This window comes from Scophthalmus maximus, chromosome 4 (assembly GCF_022379125.1).
Source record: "Scophthalmus maximus strain ysfricsl-2021 chromosome 4, ASM2237912v1, whole genome shotgun sequence".
NCBI lineage: Eukaryota > Metazoa > Chordata > Actinopteri > Pleuronectiformes > Scophthalmidae > Scophthalmus > Scophthalmus maximus.
Window position 1 is genome coordinate 26953434 of NC_061518.1, and position 21323 is coordinate 26974756.

The following is a 21323-nucleotide window of genomic DNA, read 5'->3' on the forward strand; positions in this document are numbered from 1 at the left end:
GGCTTATCCTAAGTCCTGTCTATGCCTTCCGAAGCCAATTTGACAATTCAACCTCACCCCTGATGTAACCGTAGCCTGGGACCCAGATGAATTGTTGGAGCTCATTTCATTTGCTCTGCCAGACTCGGTCTGGATCCCCTCCATTGGGAAGTGATTTCCCTCCGCCAGGAAACTCGCCGGTCCAATCACAACAGATTAACTGATAATGGGCGGGGGGAGAAGCGACTTTTGTAAACAACCCAGACTGCTGCTGGTGAACGAGTATTTGGCTAAAAGTACCCGATATTTTCACACAAAGAGATCCTCCCATTTGGTACGATAGTGAGATGTTTCTATTGTACCATACATTTTTTGGGGGGTTTGGCTGTCTGCACCAAGTGACCTGTACCAAGAATCTTTTCTGTTTACAGATATGTTTTGAACAAACTCATATATTCAAGTAAGGAGAAGGCCGAGGCTCATTGACTAAATAAGCACCAATATCTTTAAATATCTAAGTAAAGTGTGTCTAGTAAAATATGAAATATATACACAAAGGTCACGTATACACAATATATGATACACAAATATATATGTGTCATGTTTCTAAGAAAAACTGTACAAACCAAACTGAACAAAATATATTTGTGCAATATTTATTTAAAAAGTAATTTTGTGATGGTATGTTTAGTCATATGGGAATCATCAGCTAAGGCTTTTAAAAAGATTAAATAGGAATGGCTGATTTCAGCCAATATTGATCATAGATAAGGCATATTTAAGATAGTACATGTTGATGACATATGTCGCATATTTGTCCAGCGTAGTTGTTTCATTACAACATTTGGGAATTAGGACATTCAGTGGACATGTAGTCAACTGTCACAAATATGAGGGCTGCTGGATTGACTTGTGAATACAGTAATAAGTATTTGACTTTAGAGAGCTGTAGAGCATCACAGAATAATAACTGATCTTTCTGATCTGTCTGATCTTTACTGGACGCTCCAAACCTCCTGCCTTTATTGCTTTGGGGCGTTATCCGGCATCTCAGACAACTGTGAGAAAGACAACGATAAAAGGAAACGGCTTGTTAGAGATCTTTTGTTAGCCTGCGTCACATGATTTGATCGTTCTCAGTCGTTTTATTTGTAATGCTGTCAATCGATGAAAAAAAAAATTTAACTAATGAATCTCACAATGCTGTGATTAATTGCATTTTTTTCTGAAGAATGAAGTTTGTAATAATGGATATTTAAATGTAAAATGATGGATTTAATGTAGAATCAACACAAAGGGTGTATTTAAATTCATCTTCAGCCAGGATGGCTAATGGCTCAGTTATCGTCAGTTGTCAATGGCGTTACATTTTTTTAACGCGTTAATGTTGACGGCACTAGTTTATTCACATCATTGTCTTTCACTGTTCCAACAAAAGTGTAACATTGTTTCTCCAACAAATTTCTACCTGGTTGTCGATGCACCTGAACTGCCAGGTCCAGCGCGTGTTGTAGAGGAAAGGTCGCAGATCGAAGCGGTTGTCGTCTGGACTGTAGCTCTCAGCGTGGTAAGAGGGCGTCACCGTGGTCATCTTGTGGCGGTTCATGGAGTACATCCTGAAGAAGTGCTTCACCTTCTGGGCTACCTGAAGTGACACCACAATACACTGTCATCATTGACCCCTTTTTTAAATTATATGTTAATTTTTATGAAATCTAAAAACATTCCACTCAAATAAACCACAGCTAAATGCACAATTTTTTTTTTTACTAATAATGAAGATAAACATACATTCATACTCTGTATTTTCATGCCAAGATTCTACTTTCAAGAAAAGTACTGTGTATATTATTTTTATGGTGAACTAACAGGAAAAAAATAAACATTTAAACCAATATTGTTATTACAGCTTTATTGATAGTCTGGCTTGTGAAAATGGACTCCACCCAACTGAAGAATTCAAACACAGAATTCCACTGAGGGAAGATTGCACTCTGCTACAGCAGAGGCCCATGTAGCGAAGGAGCCGACTGACCTGTGTGGCTGAGAGGGAATCCTTCCACGTGTGAATGAGCTTACAGAACATACTGAAGGGGCCACACTTTGAGATCTTCCTCAGTCGCCCAATCACAGATAACTCAGAGTAGGTCATCCCCATATCTACCTGAGGAGGGGGCAACGGTGGTGTTTAGAGGAGAGGACAGAAAACAGGAAAATAAAGCCTAATGACGTTTAACCAATGATTCCAAGTGATGATGACGTGCAAGTCAATGATTTTAAACCGGTCCTAATTATTCTCGAACTCCAGCAGAAATCAGCGACAACCTCCACTTCGACACGTGACCTCCACTTCTCTATACCGGAAACACGTGACCTCCACTTCTCTAGACCGGAAACACGTGACCTCCACTTCTCTAGACACCGGAAACGCCTGACCTTCACTTCTCTCGACCGGAAACGCCTGACCTCCACTTCTCTCGACCGGAAACGCCTGACCTCCACTTCTCTCGACCGGAGACGCCTGACTTCCACTTCTCTAGAAAAGGAAACGCCTTACCTCCACATCTCTCGACCGGAAACACGTGACCTCCACTTCTCTAGACCGGAAACACGTGACCTCCACTTCTCTAGACACCGGAAACGCCTGACCTTCACTTCTCTCGACCGGAAACGCCTGACCTCCACTTCTCTAGACCGCAAACGCCTGACCTTCACTTCTCTAGACTGGAAACGCCTGACCTCCACTTCTCTAGACCGCAAATGCCTGACCTTCACTTCTCTAGACTGGAAACGCCTGACCTTCACTTCTCTAGACCGGAAACGCCTGACCTCCACTTCTCTCGACTGGAAACGCCTGACCTCCACTTCTCTCGACCGGAAACGACTGACCTCCACTTCTCTAGACCGCAAACGCCTGACCTCCACTTCTCTAGACCGGAAACGCCTGACCTCCACTTCTCTAGACCGGAAACGCCTGACCTCCACTTCTCTAGACTGGAAACGCCTGACCTCCACTTCTCTAGACCGCAAACACCTGACCTCCACTTCTCTAGACTGCAAACGCCTGACCTCCACTTCTCTAGACTGGAAACGCCTGACCTTCACTTCTCTAGACCGCAAACGCCTGACCTTCACTTCTCTAGACCGCAAACGCCTGACCTCCACTTCTCTAGACCGGAAACGACTGACTTCCACTGCTCTAGACCGGAAACGACTGACCTCCACTGCTCTAGACCAGAAACGACTGACCTCCACTTCTCTAGACCGGAAACACGTGACCTCCACTTCTCTAGACACCGGAAACGCCTGACCTTCACTTCTCTATACCGGAAACGCCTGACCTCCACTTCTCTCGACCGGAAACGCCTGACCTCCACTTCTCTCGACCGGAGACGCCTGACTTCCACTTCTCTAGAAAAGGAAACGCCTTACCTCCACATCTCTCGACCGGAAACACGTGACCTCCACTTCTCTAGACCGGAAACACGTGACCTCCACTTCTCTAGACCGGAAACACGTGACCTCCACTTCTCTAGACACCGGAAACGCCTGACCTTCACTTCTCTCGACCGGAAACGCCTGACCTCCACTTCTCTAGACCGCAAACGCCTGACCTTCACTTCTCTAGACCGGAAACGCCTGACCTCCACTTCTCTAGACCGCAAATGCCTGACCTTCACTTTTCTAGACTGGAAATGCCTGACCTTCACTTCTCTAGACCGGAAACGCCTGACCTCCACTTCTCTAGACTGGAAACGCCTGACCTTCACTTCTCTCGACCGGAAACGCCTGACCTTCACTTCTCTCGACCGGAAACATGTGACTTCCACTTCTCTCGACCGGAAACGACTGACCTCCATTTCTCTAGACCGCAAACACCTGACCTCCACTTCTCTAGACCGGAAACGCCTGACCTCCACTTCTCTAGACCGCAAACGCCTGACCTTCACTTCTCTAGACTGGAAACGCCTGACCTTCACTTCTCTAGACCGGAAACGCCTGACCTTCACTTCTCTAGACCGGAAACGCCTGACCTCCACTTCTCTAGACCGCAAACGCCTGACCTCCACTTCTCTAGACCGGAAACGCCTGACCTCCACTTCTCTAGACCGGAAACGACTGACTTCCACTGCTCTAGACCAGAAACGACTGACCTTCACTGCTCTAGACTTACCTCATCTGTCTGTGACACCTGTCCGTCCGTGAGCGGCTCCAGTTCAGCAGTGGGTGGAGCAGCCAGGATTCTGCATAGGAAAACAAAACCACTCCCAAACTGAAAACCATAAAGGAAGCGAAAACCTTCACACACACACAATGCTGGTGATTTTCACATATTGTGAATTATTATCCACTCCTGAAGGGTTTAATGTTTGTTCAGTGAAGAGGGTAAATGTACTGGGACTAATTTCTGCCTTTAGACATTTAATCCTTCCACATGTTTGGTGTCTGAGTTCTAAGTGGTAACTGGTATGTTACCCAACAGTGTCCTTACCCTTTCAGGGCAGTGAGCTGGAACTGCTCGACACAGTAGAGCAGGAAGCTTTTCAGGTCCGTCTTGCTGATGCCTCCTATTGGGTTGATGTCAGCACTGGAGCAGTCATACTTGGTGAAGTACCCTGTCAGACTGAGCAACAACAGTGATTGAACGGGACAAAAGTTAGACTCGAGCTATTCTCCCCAAATTGTGGTAAGAAAAAGTGAATTCTAATAGATCCGATGCCTAAATAAATAATTATAGAAAAGGAGAGAGATCAAGTTGCCCATTTAAACCTGGCATTGTGTAGCCTTTAATGTATATATCCACAACGATTCCCTCTGTAAAATGTTTCCCTCATATTGAGGCTTATACGACGCCTATGCTCGATACACGTATCTCCTGATTTAATATTATTAGGATACACACATGTCCTGATTCAATATTATCACAATACAAGTATCTCCTGATTCAATATTATCACGATACAAGTATCTCATGATTCAATATTATCACAGTAAAAGTATCTCATGATTCAATATTATCACGATACAAGTATCTCATGATTCAATATTATCACGATAAAAGTATCTCATGATTCAATATTATCACGATACACGTTTTTCCTGATTCAATATTATCATGCTACACCTTTTTCCTGATTCAATACTATCACGTATCGTGTATCACTGGCACAAATTCGGTATTCGCATTGACATTTATGAAGTTTTGAGATTGAGCACGTTTTGACATTCAGACTTACTATCTATTGCAGGGGGGCTCACAGAATTCACACGGAGGCTGTGTTTACTATGGAACAGCAGCAATTGAAGAATTCATCATAACAAGAAATATGAAATATTACAGATTCCGGGTAATAGCTCCAGTAATACCTCTCATCTACGTTGGCTGAGCCCAGCACCAGCAATCCACCTGGCCTACCCGAGGCCCACAGACTGAGCTGGGCAAACAAGTAGGCCAGCACCATCCTAACACGAGCCTGGGAACAGGGGAACACACACACACAGAGAGACAGAGAGACAGAGAGAGACAGAGATAGAGAGAGAGAGAGAGAGAGAGAGAGAGAGGAAGACAAAAAAGAGGTGGACAAAATCTGTCAGTGCTGCAGATACAGTTGTGTTACTTGTGCATCAGGGTGAAGACTGTGGTTCAACTGACAGAACAGAAGTGTGATGACAGAGGAACGATAGCGGGTCTCCGACCTGCACGTTCTGCAGAGCCAGGTTTTCTCTCTGGCTTCCTCCGTTGGCGCGAAACTGAGGCCACCTTCCCGTAGCTGCGGAGAAGATTCCCAGAATGCCTTTCACCGCCATGTCTATGTTGATATTCATGTGGGTGCTGCAAAGCAAGAGATAAATATAAAAGGGATGAAAAGCTTTCTTTTTTTTGATGGCACACAACTGACCAAAAGCAGGTTAACGGAAATGTTTCAGTTCATTCTTAGACATTTCCGTTACTGCGCCTCTTCTTGACGTGAATGAAGCAGCACATTGATTTCAGTATTTAATACTTTAAAAACCACAACTCAATCCTACTGTACAATATTACATACCATCTTTCTATATTAACCAACATCATTCTTATACCACGCTACTATATTATGTTGTATTTACCTGTATGCATGCCTCTGTTTCCTCCCTGATCGTAAAATGATATACTGTTAATGTTATATTTGCATGACTTCTGCTTAGGGATGGGCGGTATCTCCAATATATTCGTTGTATCGTGGCTTGTTGCACATGAGATGTATTAAATGACTATATTGCGAATACCGCGACTACAAATTGTCAAGTAAAATGTTGAAAAGGCGCCGGCGTAAGACTTACTTTAAAGTTTAAAATTGTCCCAATAGAAACCATTGATGAATATAATTAAGATTAAAGAATGTTTTAATACACACATAGGTTTCTGGGATTAGTAGAATCATCATACTGGTGTGATTGTATGTTTCTGGGATTAGTAGAATCATCATACTGGTGTGATTGTATACATCAAAGGGATAAATTGTGCATTTATGAAGCGCTCTAGATTTAAAAATATCGGGATATATATCGTGTATCCAGATATGACAAAAAATATATTGCGATATTATTTATAGGCCACATCTCCCGGCCCTACTTCTGCTTCCTTGACACTTTGTCTATACAGTTAATGTTCCTAATACATCACTTATTTCCACATTCCTCAGCTGTATAGTTTTGTATTGTTGCTTTCATACCGACACCTGCCTCATTCAACCAGATTCATTTTTGTCGTCTTCTAAATCAACCAACTGATATCAGTAACAATTCAAACGGTTTTCTCTTTGGACACTTCAAGTTGAATCCTGCCCACCTTCCGATCTGGTTGGCCAGGTCTTTGGCCCTGTTGCAGGTGTCCTCGGAGGAGTTCTTGCTGGCCATGTAGAAGGTGGTGAAGATACGACCACACAGCTCCTTTGCATGCTGGGGACAGTAAGACTCGTCCCCAACCACCCTGCGGATGTCCCCCAGTACCTGGCTGTCTGACAGACGGTGAGAAAGAAAGACTAACTGAAGAAAGGAAGGGGATGGAAGGGGAAAGCAGACCTGGACCATCTGTTTTGTTAGGCTGGACTCTCAGACACGCTCAGTGATGCCGAGTTCACACTACACGATTTTAAGGCCGATTTTTCTGCTCGCCGACAAATTCTGGAGAAAATCTGTGGGGGTTTTTTCACCATGTCCTCTCCGGGTCTCCGTACGTTAGTTTTATTATAAACAATCATTTTAAAACAGTCTCAGGCCCATGTGAGCCTCTGTGGCACCGGTTGCACAGTGTGTTTATTGGACTCCTGACGTCCATCGCGAACATGAGAAACGATTCCTGTCTCGTGCGTGAATGTCGTATTCTGATGTCAAAAAAAATTATATATTTGTTAGAAAATATTCTACAGGTGTGCTACTCTCATTGTACGCATTCACCTGCTGATTTGCAGATGTTCAAATTTTGTCCACGACTCCCTCTATATGATACGAGTGTATCTCGAGTGTATTTGTCCATGACTCCCTCTATATGATACGAGTGTATCTCGAGTGTATTTGTCCATGACTCCCTCTATATGATACGAGTGTATCTCGAGTGTATTTGTCCATGACTCCCTCTATATGATACGAGTGTATCTCGAGTGTATTTGTCCATGACTCCCTCTATATGATACGAGTGTGTGAATGTGTTATGCACCATTTTTACTACAAAATAGGGACTGAGTGGAAAATAAACTACGGTGTTAATAGTGATGATGGAACAACAGTGGAGCTCTACGGCACAGAACAAGAAGATACGAACAGCACTTGATAGCGGCGGACATGAATCGGTCACATTGAGAGAACGTGTGTACACGATTTGATTAAAAATGAAATAATACTCACTGCCATCCTCTACAGCCTGGCAGAGCAACACACACATTGAGTGAACTATACAGGCGGTGGAGGAGCTGTCGACGCCGCCGCTCAAAGGCAACAGGAAACCGGCCTGGAACACAAATCAGCACCGTCACAACTGCATCATGGAGGCGTGTCCGTACGGCAGTGCAGCATTGTTCCTCCTCACCTGTCCACTCCGCCTCAGGTAGTCCCACAGCCAGCAGGCCGGCCCTAGACTGAACAACACAGGAGTCAACTGCCAAGGAGGTCATGTTTTCACCTGTCTGGGTTTTTGTTTGTTTGTCAGCAGGATAAAACAAAATTTACTAAATGGTTTTCCTCAAACACTAAGTGGAAGGCTGGGGCATAGACTAAGAAAGAACCCATTTTGGCTGGAATGAGGACAGGGGGCGGATCCAGGAATTTTTTATCACTTTCATCACGAGATTTTTTTTTTTTACACATTGTCCCCTAATAACTCAGGGAATTGTTGTGAATCTGGAATGAAAAAACTCTTGGAGACTGATATCTATGACTGTGTGCTATTCCTTGCACTGTGCCTTGGTGCAGGTGCAGGGTTCCTACACATTTTCCATTTCAAAATTCCAGACTTTTTCCAGACTCAAATTTCCTTTTTCTCTGTAGATTTCTCAGACCATGTGTGCCATCCTGATAAATCATTTTAAAAATCCAACTCTTTACATATTACATTCTGACTGTGTGTCTGCTATTATGTTGCACTTCAGAACACAGAAAGTCATGGTTTTCTCCAGGAAGTTGATTATGATGTGCAGATTGATATTGAAATATTGATACTTCCAATTCCAAAGTTACCTGTTCTGGGTGTGTTGCTATGGCGACGTTTATCGCTGAGTACAGAGGTTGAGACGGACCGGTAGTATCTAAAATCTTTGGATTCACGTCTGTTGAGGTTTCAGTCTGGTAACACTAATATTTTTCCATCCACTCTTTTCTTTTTTCCAGACTTATCCAGACCTGGAAATTACCCAAATCGAATTCCATACTTTTCCATACTGCATAGGAACCCTGTTGATGTGTTCTACTGAGAGTCATTCTTGTTTTAAAAAGGTAAACAATAAAACAAACAGTTTTTGTATCAAATAATATGAACTTTATACCTGATTTCTTCTTCGGGTGTGTGAAAGTGCCATCTTATTGGTTGGTGGGTAGGGAGGTAGAGATCATTACCAGTGGATAAAGAGAAGTCCACTTTAACCCTGTGGCAAGGTTTGGGTTCACTTTCCTACAACAAAGAAGTGTGACTGTAAGAGGAAACCGAGGCTTTTCTGCTGCAAAAACCTGTGAGAATAGTACGTCAGGTCCGCACATCTGTAACTTATAACTGAGCTATGCTTGACTGTCTGACTATACCAAGTAAAAAAAACAAAACATAAATAAACTCTGATATTAACATTAAGTATAATTAAGTATTATGTTTTCCCTTATTTTTTTAATGGTACAATGTTGGATTTACACAATAAAGCAACACAATGTAGTTTTTTTAACCAAAATTGATATCTTCAATATCTGTTATTGATGATAAGATGATATAGTGCTTTATTTATCCCACGCTTGATACAGCAGCAGCATCAGGAAAGAGGTGCAATAGAAATATTCTAGTAGCAAATTTATACAATAAACAATGGAGGTAAAAGAATATAAAAAAGCTCTATAAATGTATACATAGTTCAAGTGTTGCCGTGTGAAAGAAGGCTAGAATGTGCAGAAAATAAATATTTGAATGTGTATTGCACAGGATGATAACTTATATATATATATATATAGACAACTATATAAAATACGGGGGGGGGGGGGGTGAAAAAGAATAATAAATATGATGAAAGTACAGTATGGCAGGACAGCACTGCAAGTATTTAGTGGTAAAATGTTGTGATTGGACAACATCAGCACAGTGCTACAATCAGATGGTGTAAAGAGAACAAGAGAAAATAGAAACATAGAAAGAGGCCAAGTAAGAAACCAGACAAGAGTGAATACTGGGCCGGCTTTTACTCATTGGCAAGAACCAAGAGGAGAAGGATGCTGCTGTTGGACTAGTCAAGACAAGGATGACAAGCCCGCTGAGTAAACGTCCCTGGCAGTATTACTTATGAAAGAATCAATCGTAGGCTGTAACTTTATTGGTGTCCTCTGTCTCACGGTCATTTGTATATTGTATAATGTACAATATGTCATTAGGCCAACCGCACTGGATTCCTTTACACATACTGCACACGCAAATGCTTTGCAAACAGAATAGTATAATGCGCTGAAAATGCAAGATGTATTACAGCAAAACTACAAAACCCTTAAAAAAACCCTGCTGGAAATCATAGGTTTATAACGGGTTTGTTTTACTTTTTATGCCACGATTTAGGCAACGTCACGCTTTAGAATGGCTAGAAAGTGGCATTGTCTCACCATATGGGGCTGGCATTCTTCTCCTCTGTAGCTACGCACATCTTCAAGGTCAACCGTGGCTGTAATCACCTCCTGCCGCACACAAACACACATACACAAATCATTGTATCTTACTCATCTTTTTCACTTTTAGACTGATGAAATAAATGAATGCACCCCAAAAAACTCAATTTCGTACACTCTTTCAATTTCCACATGATCAATTTTATAGCTCAGGATCTGTGTTTTATCTTACGATTTCCAAATAACATTTTTCATCATTCATTCATTCATCGTCTACCGCTTTATCCATTTAAGGGTCGCGGGGGGTCGCTGGAGCCAATCCCAGCTAACATTGGGCGAGAGGCGGGGTACACCCTGGACAGGTCGCCAGCCTATCGCAGGGCCACATACAGACACGGACAATCATTCACTCTCACATTCACACCTACGGTCAATTTAGAGTCTCCAATGAACCTAACCCCATTCTGCATGTCTTTGGTGTGTGGGAAGAAGCCGGAGAACCCGGAGAGAACCCACGCATACACGGGGAGAACATGCAAACTCCACACAGAAAGGCCCTGGTTGAACCGGGATTCGAACCCAGAACCTTCTTGCTGTGAGGCGAAGGTGCTAACCACTACACCACCGTGCAGCCCAAATAACATTTTTATTTTGTTCAAATTTAATGATTTTGATTTTGAAATTGCTGTTTTGTAAGTTGTAAATGTCACTGTACATATATGCACTTGCCATTTTAAATACCATCTGTTTAGCATTTGGGCCCCTATTCCCAAGCTCCAGAGCTCTTATCAGGTATATCCCATTTAACATTTCTCCAATATATCCTATGTGATTGTACTTGAATTTTAAACCGTTTTGTGGATAAACTGAAATGAAATCTGTACACAATGCTTGTTTTTTAGGCACATTTTGAGCTGGATCTGACTCATACCACGTCGTCAAGTGAGAACTGTGCTCCCTGTGCCACGATGTCTCCGTTGACGGCCACCATGGCACAGCCGTCATAGTAGACGCGGTCTCCATCACAGCCCTTCTGGTTGGCGTACAGGTAGACACCTCCACTCTGCAACGACACACACAACACACAGTACTGACTTTAGTCAAACTTCTGTATAGGCTGAATCTCAATGTCCACCCTAGCCCCTAAGCCCTGAACCCTCACACACTTCAGTGACGTCATCTGGTCAGTGATTGAGTGGGCGAGTCTGAAGGGCATGAACTGGTTTAAACAGGAATGGGACAGCACCTGACCTTCACCATGCATATATCACCTTCTTCCTCAGACAACTGAAATAATAATGTATTTCCCCTTGTATTTATATTTTAATCCATTTGTTTATTTACAATTTCCATCTTTCTTTATTGATCTTAATTTTTTAATGTTTAATACATTTCAATTGAATATGTGTAACTCAATAACCTTTTTGCTGATCCCTTCGGCAAATACTTTATACTTTGTGATTTTTCTAAATGAATGATGCCATATTTATTTTGTACAAATTTCAATAAAAAACAAAAACAAAACAAAAAAAACTTTCTTCATGGGCCAAAACACTTGAGGAAGCAACTGGATGTGAGCATGTAACAGGCTCTTGCCTTACATAGTGGACAAGAGGTAATTTTAAAATAATGAATTTAATAAATAATTAACCTTTTTCCTTTTTACAGTATAGCGGCTGTTTACCTTTTTTCATACGTTTCGGGGGCGTTCCCTCTGGTTACCCCGTGTTTCACGTCACAGCGAGATGAACTGTGGGTAATTCCTCAGGCAAAGTCTGCATCGATGCTGACATTTTTTGACAGAGGGACAGCACTGAACCCTCACCGACTTAACAGGAACGCACCTCAAAGTCTGTGAGTGTGGACATTAAGATTGGGCCACACTCGCAGCAGAAGATAAAAACTAAAAGACAGGATGTTATGGTGGCAAATATATGCTCTAAATTTGTGGTACGCTGCCCTCTGGTGTTCACTAACCCTAACCCTCTCTGTCCAGGTGGGTGACAAAAACCAACACAAAGTATGTTGGTATGGCAGTGTTTCCCCCCTTTACTGGGTTGGGGGGGTTAGGGTTAGGGTTAGGGCTCGTTAGGGATAGGTTTCACAAATCCCGTTAAGTTTCAACCACAATCTTTTATACAGGAATGAGGAATTAGGTGTATAAGGAAAGGGTTGGGGTAAGGGTCGCCCCCCCCACCCCTCCAAATTCAATGGTAGGAGAAACACTGTATGGTGCTAGTGGCAGTGAAGCATCTTGGGAAAACATGTAATTTTGCTGATTAATATCGCAACAACATGCATCTGTACCAACCATAATCACAGACACATTCATGCCTCTAAACAAACAGATGATTACATGTTGGCTCCTGGTTGAAGTATACCTTGGTGGTGGCTGACTTGACTAAGTCGACTCTGTTATCGGCTTTGCGGAGCTCATGGTGGCTAGCAGATGAATTGGTGAAGATTTCGACACCGTCCAGACCCATCCTGATGTGGGGGCTAAGAAACAGGGGGTAGCGTTCAGTCTTCAGGAATTTGGACTGATTTGGACATTAGGCAGGAAACTCCAACACCCTGTGTTTCACTACCTTCTGGGGCTCCAGAGCTCGTGGCATATCTCGGTGCCAATACAGGTGTCCTTCGTGGACAGCACACAGTCACCAAACGGGACTGTATCCTGATGGAGACAAAAAAAAGACAGGACAATAGAAAACATTCCCCCTTACTGTGGAGTAAATTATAGCCTGGGTCCTCTTTCAGGTGATCAGCTAATCGCCGATGATGACAGGGTTGTTGTTTCTTACCTGTCCTGTTACCTCCTGGATCATTCTGGGCAGGAAATATTCCTCCACTCTCCTTGAGGATACAAACACAAAGTGAAAAACTATATCACATTAGTGATAAATAACATTAACAGAGTTTCTTTAGTAGTCCTGTCCTAATAGTAAGGTTCCTAGGTTCATCACTGTTCCAAGTCCACTAGTGGCTGGCCTGCGACCTAACAAGCTACATCATGCAAATAATAACAGCTTTGGAGTTGCAGGGTGTGTTTCCAGCATGGTTTGGCAAATGTCTGAGACCAAGAACACGATAAGAATGCCGTAATGCTACAATACAAGCAAACGGATGGCTTATAAAACGCCTTCCGATATCAGCGACTTCTGAGGGATGACCAACCTTAACTGATTCCAAGGTGAGAACCAGCGAATTTCTCTGTAGTTCCCCTTGTTTGCCATCAGCATCTTAGGTCTGATTAGCAGTATCTTTCTATATGATGGAAGAAATGCACAATTAAAAAGATACACACGTGTGTGTGGCATGTCATTTACGACAGGGAACTGTTGACGTACCCGTTGAGGAACAGCACCCTACAGTTGTAGCGGACATTATGATGCATGACGGGCCTGAGGGGACAACAATCCAATTTACATCAGATTAAGGTAAACTTTCAGACGTTCACTGATCTCCTGCTTTCACTACGTGTTGTCAACGAGTCAATCGGCCTCTGAAGTACAGAACCACCACCACACCGAATACTGGGACTGGTGTTAACGGTTTGAAGGGTGACACTCACATTCCCACATCACAGATGATGTCCCGGGTGACGGGGGATTCCAGAAGCTTCCTCAGGACCTGGAAGCTGTGGAGCAACGTGTCGGACTCGTAGAAGTGGTCTGCACAGCCATAGCCGCTGTTGAAAATGTGGTAAATTAGAAAAGAGTGTTGCTGTAGCAACTCACGAAACATGTGAGCTTAAAGTCACTCAGTGTTTTAATTCTCGTCATCCACTATTCCATCAGTGATTATCAACTGGTGGATCGCGACCCAAAAGTGGGTCGCAGGGCCATTTTGAGTGGCTTGTGGATTCATGCGTTTTTTAAATTAAATTTAACAAGACAACAAAAAAGTTCATCATAAAGCATATGAACCACAAAACACAACAAATCTACGTAATAACATTAAATAAAAACAGCGCTTTTATTTTGAAAGAGTAACACGCGCTCTCGAGCATTTGTAAACATGGCTAAACATGTTAAACTGCTGAACGCAAATACGACACCGCATACATTAAATACGAATTTTGTGATGTGTCACTTTCATTTTCAGAAATTTGGTTTGCGACTTCATGTCTAAGCCAAAAGGTGGGTCCTGAGGCTGGACAAGTTGAGAAACAATGCACTAGATGGTATTTTGGACAAAGACAATTTCGGCCAGGATAAATGTGAAATGGATTGAACATTTGTCAGCACTTTCCTATTCTTGACAACCACTCAAAGCACGTTATGTTGGAGGTAACCGTAATATTCTAATATTGGGATGTTACTCATCTCTGAAAATATCATGAATGTTTTTCCCATCATACCATATCTCCAACTCTGGGCCCAGTCGGTATTTGGCTCCGCGGGTCCTTGCGACCTCGATACCTGCAGAGAAACACACGGACAGGATTAGTCTGGCTGTGTCTCAGGAGGTAGAGGTCGGTCATCCACTGACCCAAGGGTTGACGGTTCGATTCCCAGCTTCCCCCAGTCCACAAGCCAATGTGTCCTTGGGCAAGACATTTTATTGCCTCTGACGGCTCCTCTGGCAGTAAATGTGTGTGAATGTGACTTTGTACTGTACTGTCACACACACGCACACGCACACGTACGTCATGGTTATCACTAGGGCTGCAACTAACGATTTTTTTTATCCTAATCGATTAATCTGTCGATTATATTCTCAATTAATCGATTATTTGTTTGGTCCATAAAATGGCATAAAATTGTGAAAAATGTTCCCCAAAACTCCAGGATGATGTTTGTTTTGTCCACACACCTAAGATATTCAGTTACTGTCATAGAGGAGCAAAGAAACCAGAAAATATTCACATTTAAGAAGCTGAAATCAGAGATTTTTGTTAAAATAGTTGGCAAATCATTTAGTAATTGATTACTAATCGATTGATCGATTAACTGTTGCAGCTCTAGTTATAACAACATCATCATTAAACCATGTCGAGTCAGTGGTGCACATTTAATCGATTGATCAATTAGTAATCGACTACTATTTTGATAATCGGTTCATGCAGTTTGAACTTTTTTTTAAAGTTCCTTTGCTGCTCTGTGACAGAGACTGAGCATATATTTGGTGTGTGGACAAAAAGAAAAGAACATCTTGGTGATTTGGGGGAAAACGATCGACTTTTTTCACCGTTTGATGACATTTTGTGGACCAATCGATTGATCGATTAATCGTTAGTTGCAGCCCCTGGAATCAACACACAGGCAACTGTCGCTACATCGGTTGGTCCAGATGTTTGTGTGTGTGTATATATATATATATATATATATATATATATATATATATATATATATATATCATATGTCAACGGGGTTCACTCACTCCTCAGAATTCTCTCCAAGTTGCCGTCAAAGTCCAGAGCCCATTGGTTCAACGAGCAGGTCGCCAGCGTCACCTTCCGCCCCATGTCGTCGTCGGTGAGCAGACGAGGGGCAGATGAAGCGGAGCGGACGACGTGTGATGTACGATGTTCGACTGGGACTCGAGTTGTGTCTGTTGTGTCTGTCGTGTCAGTTGTGTCTGTCGTGTCCCGCCGACGAGTTCACCTGCGTGCTGCGCGTCTTCTTCTACGGCTGCTGCTCCCGTCGTTCTCTTCCGTCTGAGCGGGGCTGTGCTGCCCCCTGCAGGAGAGCAGGGGCACTCTCCAAAAGGCTTAACTTCCTCTTCTCTTCTTCTTCTTCTTCTTTAAATGGCGGTTGTCAAACACCTTTTAGGCGCATTACCGCCACCTTCTGAAATGGAGTGTGGATCAGAATGGTCTATTCTACTGGATGAGAAAACCAAAACTGAAACAAACAAATTAAAAACAAACAAAAGCAAAAATAAATAAATAAGAATAACTACTCTATATACTTCTATTAATTCCGGTCTTTTCCAAGGAACTAAATGCTGCTCTATATCCCACATGCCCTGAGTTCATCTGTATTATTTCTTTAATATTGAATTTGATGTGTTCTCTTCCCAGTTTATGTTGTAAAATCTGCCTTTCTTTCCTGCTGATATATTTTGGACAATTAATAGTGACATGCTCTACTCTTCTTGACTATTACATCCCTCACACATACCAGTTTCATGCTTTCCAATTAAATAAAGTGTACTATTTAATCCAGTTTGCCCAAATCTCATTCGGGAAATAGTGACTTTTTTTTATTCCTACTTATTTCTCTCATTCCTCCGACCTCTTTTTGGATACATTAAAACCATCTTCCTTTAGTTTCCCTGTTCCATTACTCCTGCCACTTCTTTTTAATTTCTGCTTTCCCTATGCTTTTAACTTCAGCCTTACTATAATTTACTACCATATTTACTTCTTCTCCAAAAGGCTTAATGTCAATAATCCCCAAATTTCAAGTCAAGTCAACTTTATTGTGAAATTTCTGCTATATGTTCAAGACATACAGAGGAAATGAAAATCTGTTTCCAGAATTTCCCCGCTTTGGATAAATAAAGTAACTATCTATCTTTCTTTCTTCTCTCAGACCGACGGTGCAATAAGTACAACAAAAAATAAGATAAGTAATATATACAATAAATAAATTCTGTGCAAAATTAAAAGTAAGGCAAAAACCAAGAAATTGAAAATGTGCAATAGAAAGGAAAAACTGTATAGTATGTGAAATAAACAGGAAACTAAATAAATGGAATAATTTAAAAATGTGCAATAGAAAGGACACAGTGCAGATTAAATGTAATAAATGTAGAGGGCACTGATGAAAGTGACAAAGTGTTCCTCAGAGTCTTTTGTAAAGTGATCAGTGCAGTTCCTGATTGGGGTTTCTTGAAGTTTCTATTTTGATTGCTAAACGAAAGTGAGCACAACTGGAGCCACATGTGCAAAACTCAAACCACAGTCTGCATTACCAACAGCCGTCTGAGCAGAACAGATCACATCACCTGCAAAACTCATTCCAAACAACACGACTCTTTACACACGTCTCCAAAACAGGCTCAGTGCAGCAAAACACTTTGAACACTCCTCATTGAGACAACACGCACTTGTCACTCGGAACACACTGAGAGTAAAAAACACTGCCTTCAAACACCAATACAGAAATGAGAAACATTACAGTTCAGTTTGAATGATTTGTGTGGCTTCACACAAATCAACATTTTCTTAATGTTGATTTGTACGTAATAGTTACAAATAATTGTGCGGCTGATCCTGCCTCTCTCCCGCATCAGGCCACAAGTTTTCATCAACATCACATGGGATGTCCTCTCTTGCCATGCACCTTGGGAGGAACCTTCTGGAGCGCCTTATCCATCCCTGGCAGGCCTCTGGACTTGGGTCCCCGCATCCGGCAGTCATTGCTTCCAATAGCGACATTTGGTCATATTGGTGGAGATCATATACTTTCCACCTCCAGGCGAGAGAAAAACTCCACGGTTGGGTTGAGAAATGGGGAATATGGAGCCATGTACAGCACCATAATTCAAATTTTTCATAGCTGTGTATGTAACCTCAGACATCTTACCTGGACATGTTGGTATCTTTGCTCTTTTACCATTTCACCGTTTCTCTGGAACGGTGCAGTGTATAACTGTTTCATTCTTACTTGGTGTTTCTATGTAAGACTCGAGCCCGGAACTATCTGAAGTCTACATGAGTCACGTGACGTGCATACATTTTGGACTTACGTTGTCACAACTCCCATTCAACGGCGCTGGATAAGACCTTCTCAGAAAACCTAACCTTAACCATACACAAGGTAAAGCCCCAATTCGGATTTCTTTTCGGCCAAATACATGTGGGGTTTATTCACTAACAATTGAAACATGAATTTAATTGGAAAGAGATCTATATTTAAATACCTGTATCCTCTGCACCATCTCCCTCCTCATTGCTCTGTTGTTTGTCAGTAGTGGAAGTCTCGGCTAAAATGGACAACATGTGTCAGGGCTGAGCAGGAACTGTTTGCTCCATGTTTAGTTACTCCTCTGCCTCCTTTAGCGATAGTGATACTTGTAGTAAGTGTAGTTTGTTTGCTAGGATGGAGGCGAGGTTCAGTCTGTTAGAAGCGCGGCTCTGCACCGTGGAGAGTAAGTCGTTAGCTGAGACTGGTAGCCAGTCGCCACTAGCCGGTGCTAGCCGCTCCAGTGTAGCTTCTTTAGCTCCTTCAGATCCCCCAGCAGCTCCCGAGCAGCCGGGAGGACAGGGCCGCTGGGTGGCTGTCCGCAATAAGAGGCAAAGTCCTAAACTGAAGCTCACGGTTCACGACCAACCACTTCACGTTTCTAATAACTTCTCCCCTCTCGACACACCCGCTGAGGAAACAACTCTGATCATTGGTGACTCTGTTTTGAGGAACGTGAAGTTAGCGAAACCAGCGACCACAGTCTGTATCCCAGGGCCAGAGCAGGCGACGTTGAATCCCACCTAAAACTGCTGGCTAAGGATAAACGTAGATATGGTAAAATTATTATTCACGTCGGCAGTAACGACACCCGATTACGTCAATCGGAGGTCATGAAGATGAATATTGATTCGGTGTGTACTTATGCATGAACAAAGTCGGACTCTGTAGATTTCTCTGGACCCCCTGCCCAACAAGTGATGACAGGTATAGCCGTACATCATCACTAAACCGCTGGTTGTCGAGGTGGTGTCCAGATAACAATGTGGGCTTCATAGATAACTGGCGCACCTTTTGGAGAATTCCTGGTCTGATGCGGAGAGACGGCATTCATCCAACTTTGGCTGGTGCAGCTCTCATTTGTAGAAACCTGACTCGGTTACCTAGACGGTCAACCCCGTGACTTTTCAGAGTTGGGACCAGGAAGCAGAGTTGCAGTCTTACACGCTTCTCTGCGCTTCTATTACAGCAGTCGCCCCCACAATACCCCATAGAAACTGTTTTCTGCCCCACGACAACTTCAACTATCGAATCCAAAGGGAAATAAAAGAGGTGTAGTTCACACAAATCTCATAAAGATCAACACAAAGCCTATAAATGAACCTAACAATAGAACAATAAAATGTGGGTTATTTAATATTAGGTCACTCCCATCTAAATCTTTGTTAGTGAATGATCTGATAACTGATCAGCACGTTGATTTATTCTGTATGACTGAAACCAGGCTACAGCCTGAAGAATATGTTAGTTTAAATGCATCAACACCTCCCTCTTATAATAATACTCATATTCCTCGGACCACAGGCCGAGGAGGAGGAGTAGCAGCAATCTACCAAGCAGACTTATTGCTTAACGCTCGACTTAAACATAGTTTTAACTCATTTGAAAGCCTAACTCTTGGCCTCTTTCACCCTAGCCGGAAATGTCAAAAACCAGTTATTGTAGTCGTTGTATATCGACCACCAGGCCCTTACTCTGAATTTTTATCTGAATTTTCAGACTTTTTATCTGAGTTGGTGCTTAGCACAGATAAAGTTATTATAGTGGGTGACTTATATAATCAGAGTGGGTGCCAACGACACTCTTAGTTCTGCCTTTAATTCGCTCATAGACTCAATTGGTTTTACTCAACATGTAAACAAACCCACTCACTGTTTTAATCACACCCTTGACCTCGTTCTGACCTATGGCATAGACATTGACAATCTAATAGTATTTCCTCAAAACCCTCTGTCCGATCACTACTTAGTTACATTTGAATTCTCCATTATTAACTTTACTGAATTTGGAGAAAGGTTCTATACAGCAGGTGTCTATCAGATAACTCTGTTAGTAAATTCAAAGAAACAGTTCCTTCGTTATTTACTCTACTGCCATGTGTCGATACAGTACAAGATCGTTATCAAAACTTTACTCCCACACAAATTGATGATGTTGTTGATAGTGCAGCAGCCTCACTACGTTCTACTCTTGACACTGTCGACCCTCTGAAAAAGAAGACAGTCAATCAGAGGAGGATAGCTCCATGGTTTAATGCACAGACACGTGCTTTAAAACAGACGTCACGTAGGTTAGAAAGGAAGTGGCGTTCCAATAGTCTAGATGATTCTCACCTAGACTGGAAAAATAGTTTAATTACATATAAGAAAGCCCTCCGAAATGCCAGAACCAATTATTTTTCTTCACTAATAGAGGAAAATAAAAACAACCCCAGGTTCCTCTTCAGCACTGTAGCCAGGCTGACAGAGAGTAAAAGCTCTACTGAACATTCTATTCCTCCAACTCTAAGTAGCAATGATTTCATGAGCTTCTTTACTAATAAGATTATTACCATCAGAGAAAAAATTTACCAGCTTCCTCCCACTAATGGCACAGACACACTGTCCAGTACAGTAGCTTCTGAACCAATAGTATCGCCTAATTTATATTTAGAATGCTTCTCCCCTATAGATCTGGCTGAGCTGACTTCACTTGTCACCTCATCCAAGTCATCAACCTGTCTTTTAGATCCTATTCCATCGAGGCTATTTAAGGATGTATTACCTTTAATTAATAATTCCATATTAGATCAGATTAATTTATCTATATTGACAGGCTATGTACCAAAGGCCTTTAAGATGGCAGTAGTTAAACCCCTGCTCAAAAAACAGACTCTGGACCCAGATATCTTAGCTAACTATAGACCCATATCAAACCTCCCCTTTATCTCTAAAATCCTTGAAAAAACTGTTGCTAACCAGTTATGTGACTATTTACACAGGAATAGTCTGCTTGAAGACTTTCAGTCAGGCTTTAGAAAACACCATAGTACAGAAACAGCACTACTGAAGGTTACCAACGACCTTCTCATGGCCTCAGACAGTGGATATGTTTCTATTCTCGTCCTTTTAGATCTTAGTGCTGCATTTGATACCATTGATCACAAAATTCTGTTACAGACTAGAACACACTGGGATTAAAGGAACAGCACTAGAATGGTTTAAGTCCTACTTATCTGATAGATTTCAGTTTGTTAACGTTAATAACAAATCTTCCATTCATACAAAAGTGAGACATGGAGTACCACAAGGTTCTGTACTGGGACCGATACTTTTCACTTTATAT

General features: G+C 42.2%; 1 protein-coding gene across 1 annotated transcript; it reads right to left on the reverse strand.

Annotated features, from left to right (window-relative positions):
* Window positions 1-621: 621 nt before the first annotated feature.
* nadsyn1 (NAD synthetase 1) lies at window positions 622-15972 on the reverse strand. Its single transcript, XM_035628148.2, has 21 exons — window positions 15688-15972; window positions 14666-14726; window positions 13877-13993; window positions 13653-13706; window positions 13480-13569; window positions 13107-13158; window positions 12891-12979; window positions 12684-12801; window positions 11234-11365; window positions 10300-10371; window positions 8997-9121; window positions 8045-8093; window positions 7864-7966; window positions 6809-6977; window positions 5677-5812; window positions 5347-5453; window positions 4472-4603; window positions 4154-4223; window positions 2015-2143; window positions 1448-1624; window positions 622-1037 (listed from the first exon to the last, which is right to left on the reverse strand). The coding sequence occupies exons 1-21, from the start codon at window positions 15770-15772 to the stop codon at window positions 1002-1004; spliced, it is 2103 nt and encodes a 700-aa protein (XP_035484041.1). The 5' UTR covers window positions 15773-15972; the 3' UTR covers window positions 622-1001.
* Window positions 15973-21323: the final 5351 nt, after the last annotated feature.

Coding starts and splice junctions, on each gene's coding strand:
- nadsyn1 (XM_035628148.2), bottom strand. CDS start 15,772: ATGGGGCGGAAGGTGACGCTGGCGACCTGCTCGTTGAACCAATGGGCT. Junction 13,994..14,665: donor GGCCCAGAGTTGGAGATATG/GTATGATGGGAA, acceptor CATTTTCAACAG/CGGCTATGGCTGTGCAGACC. Junction 13,159..13,479: donor TCACCTTGGAATCAGTTAAG/GTTGGTCATCCC, acceptor TGTATCCTCAAG/GAGAGTGGAGGAATATTTCC.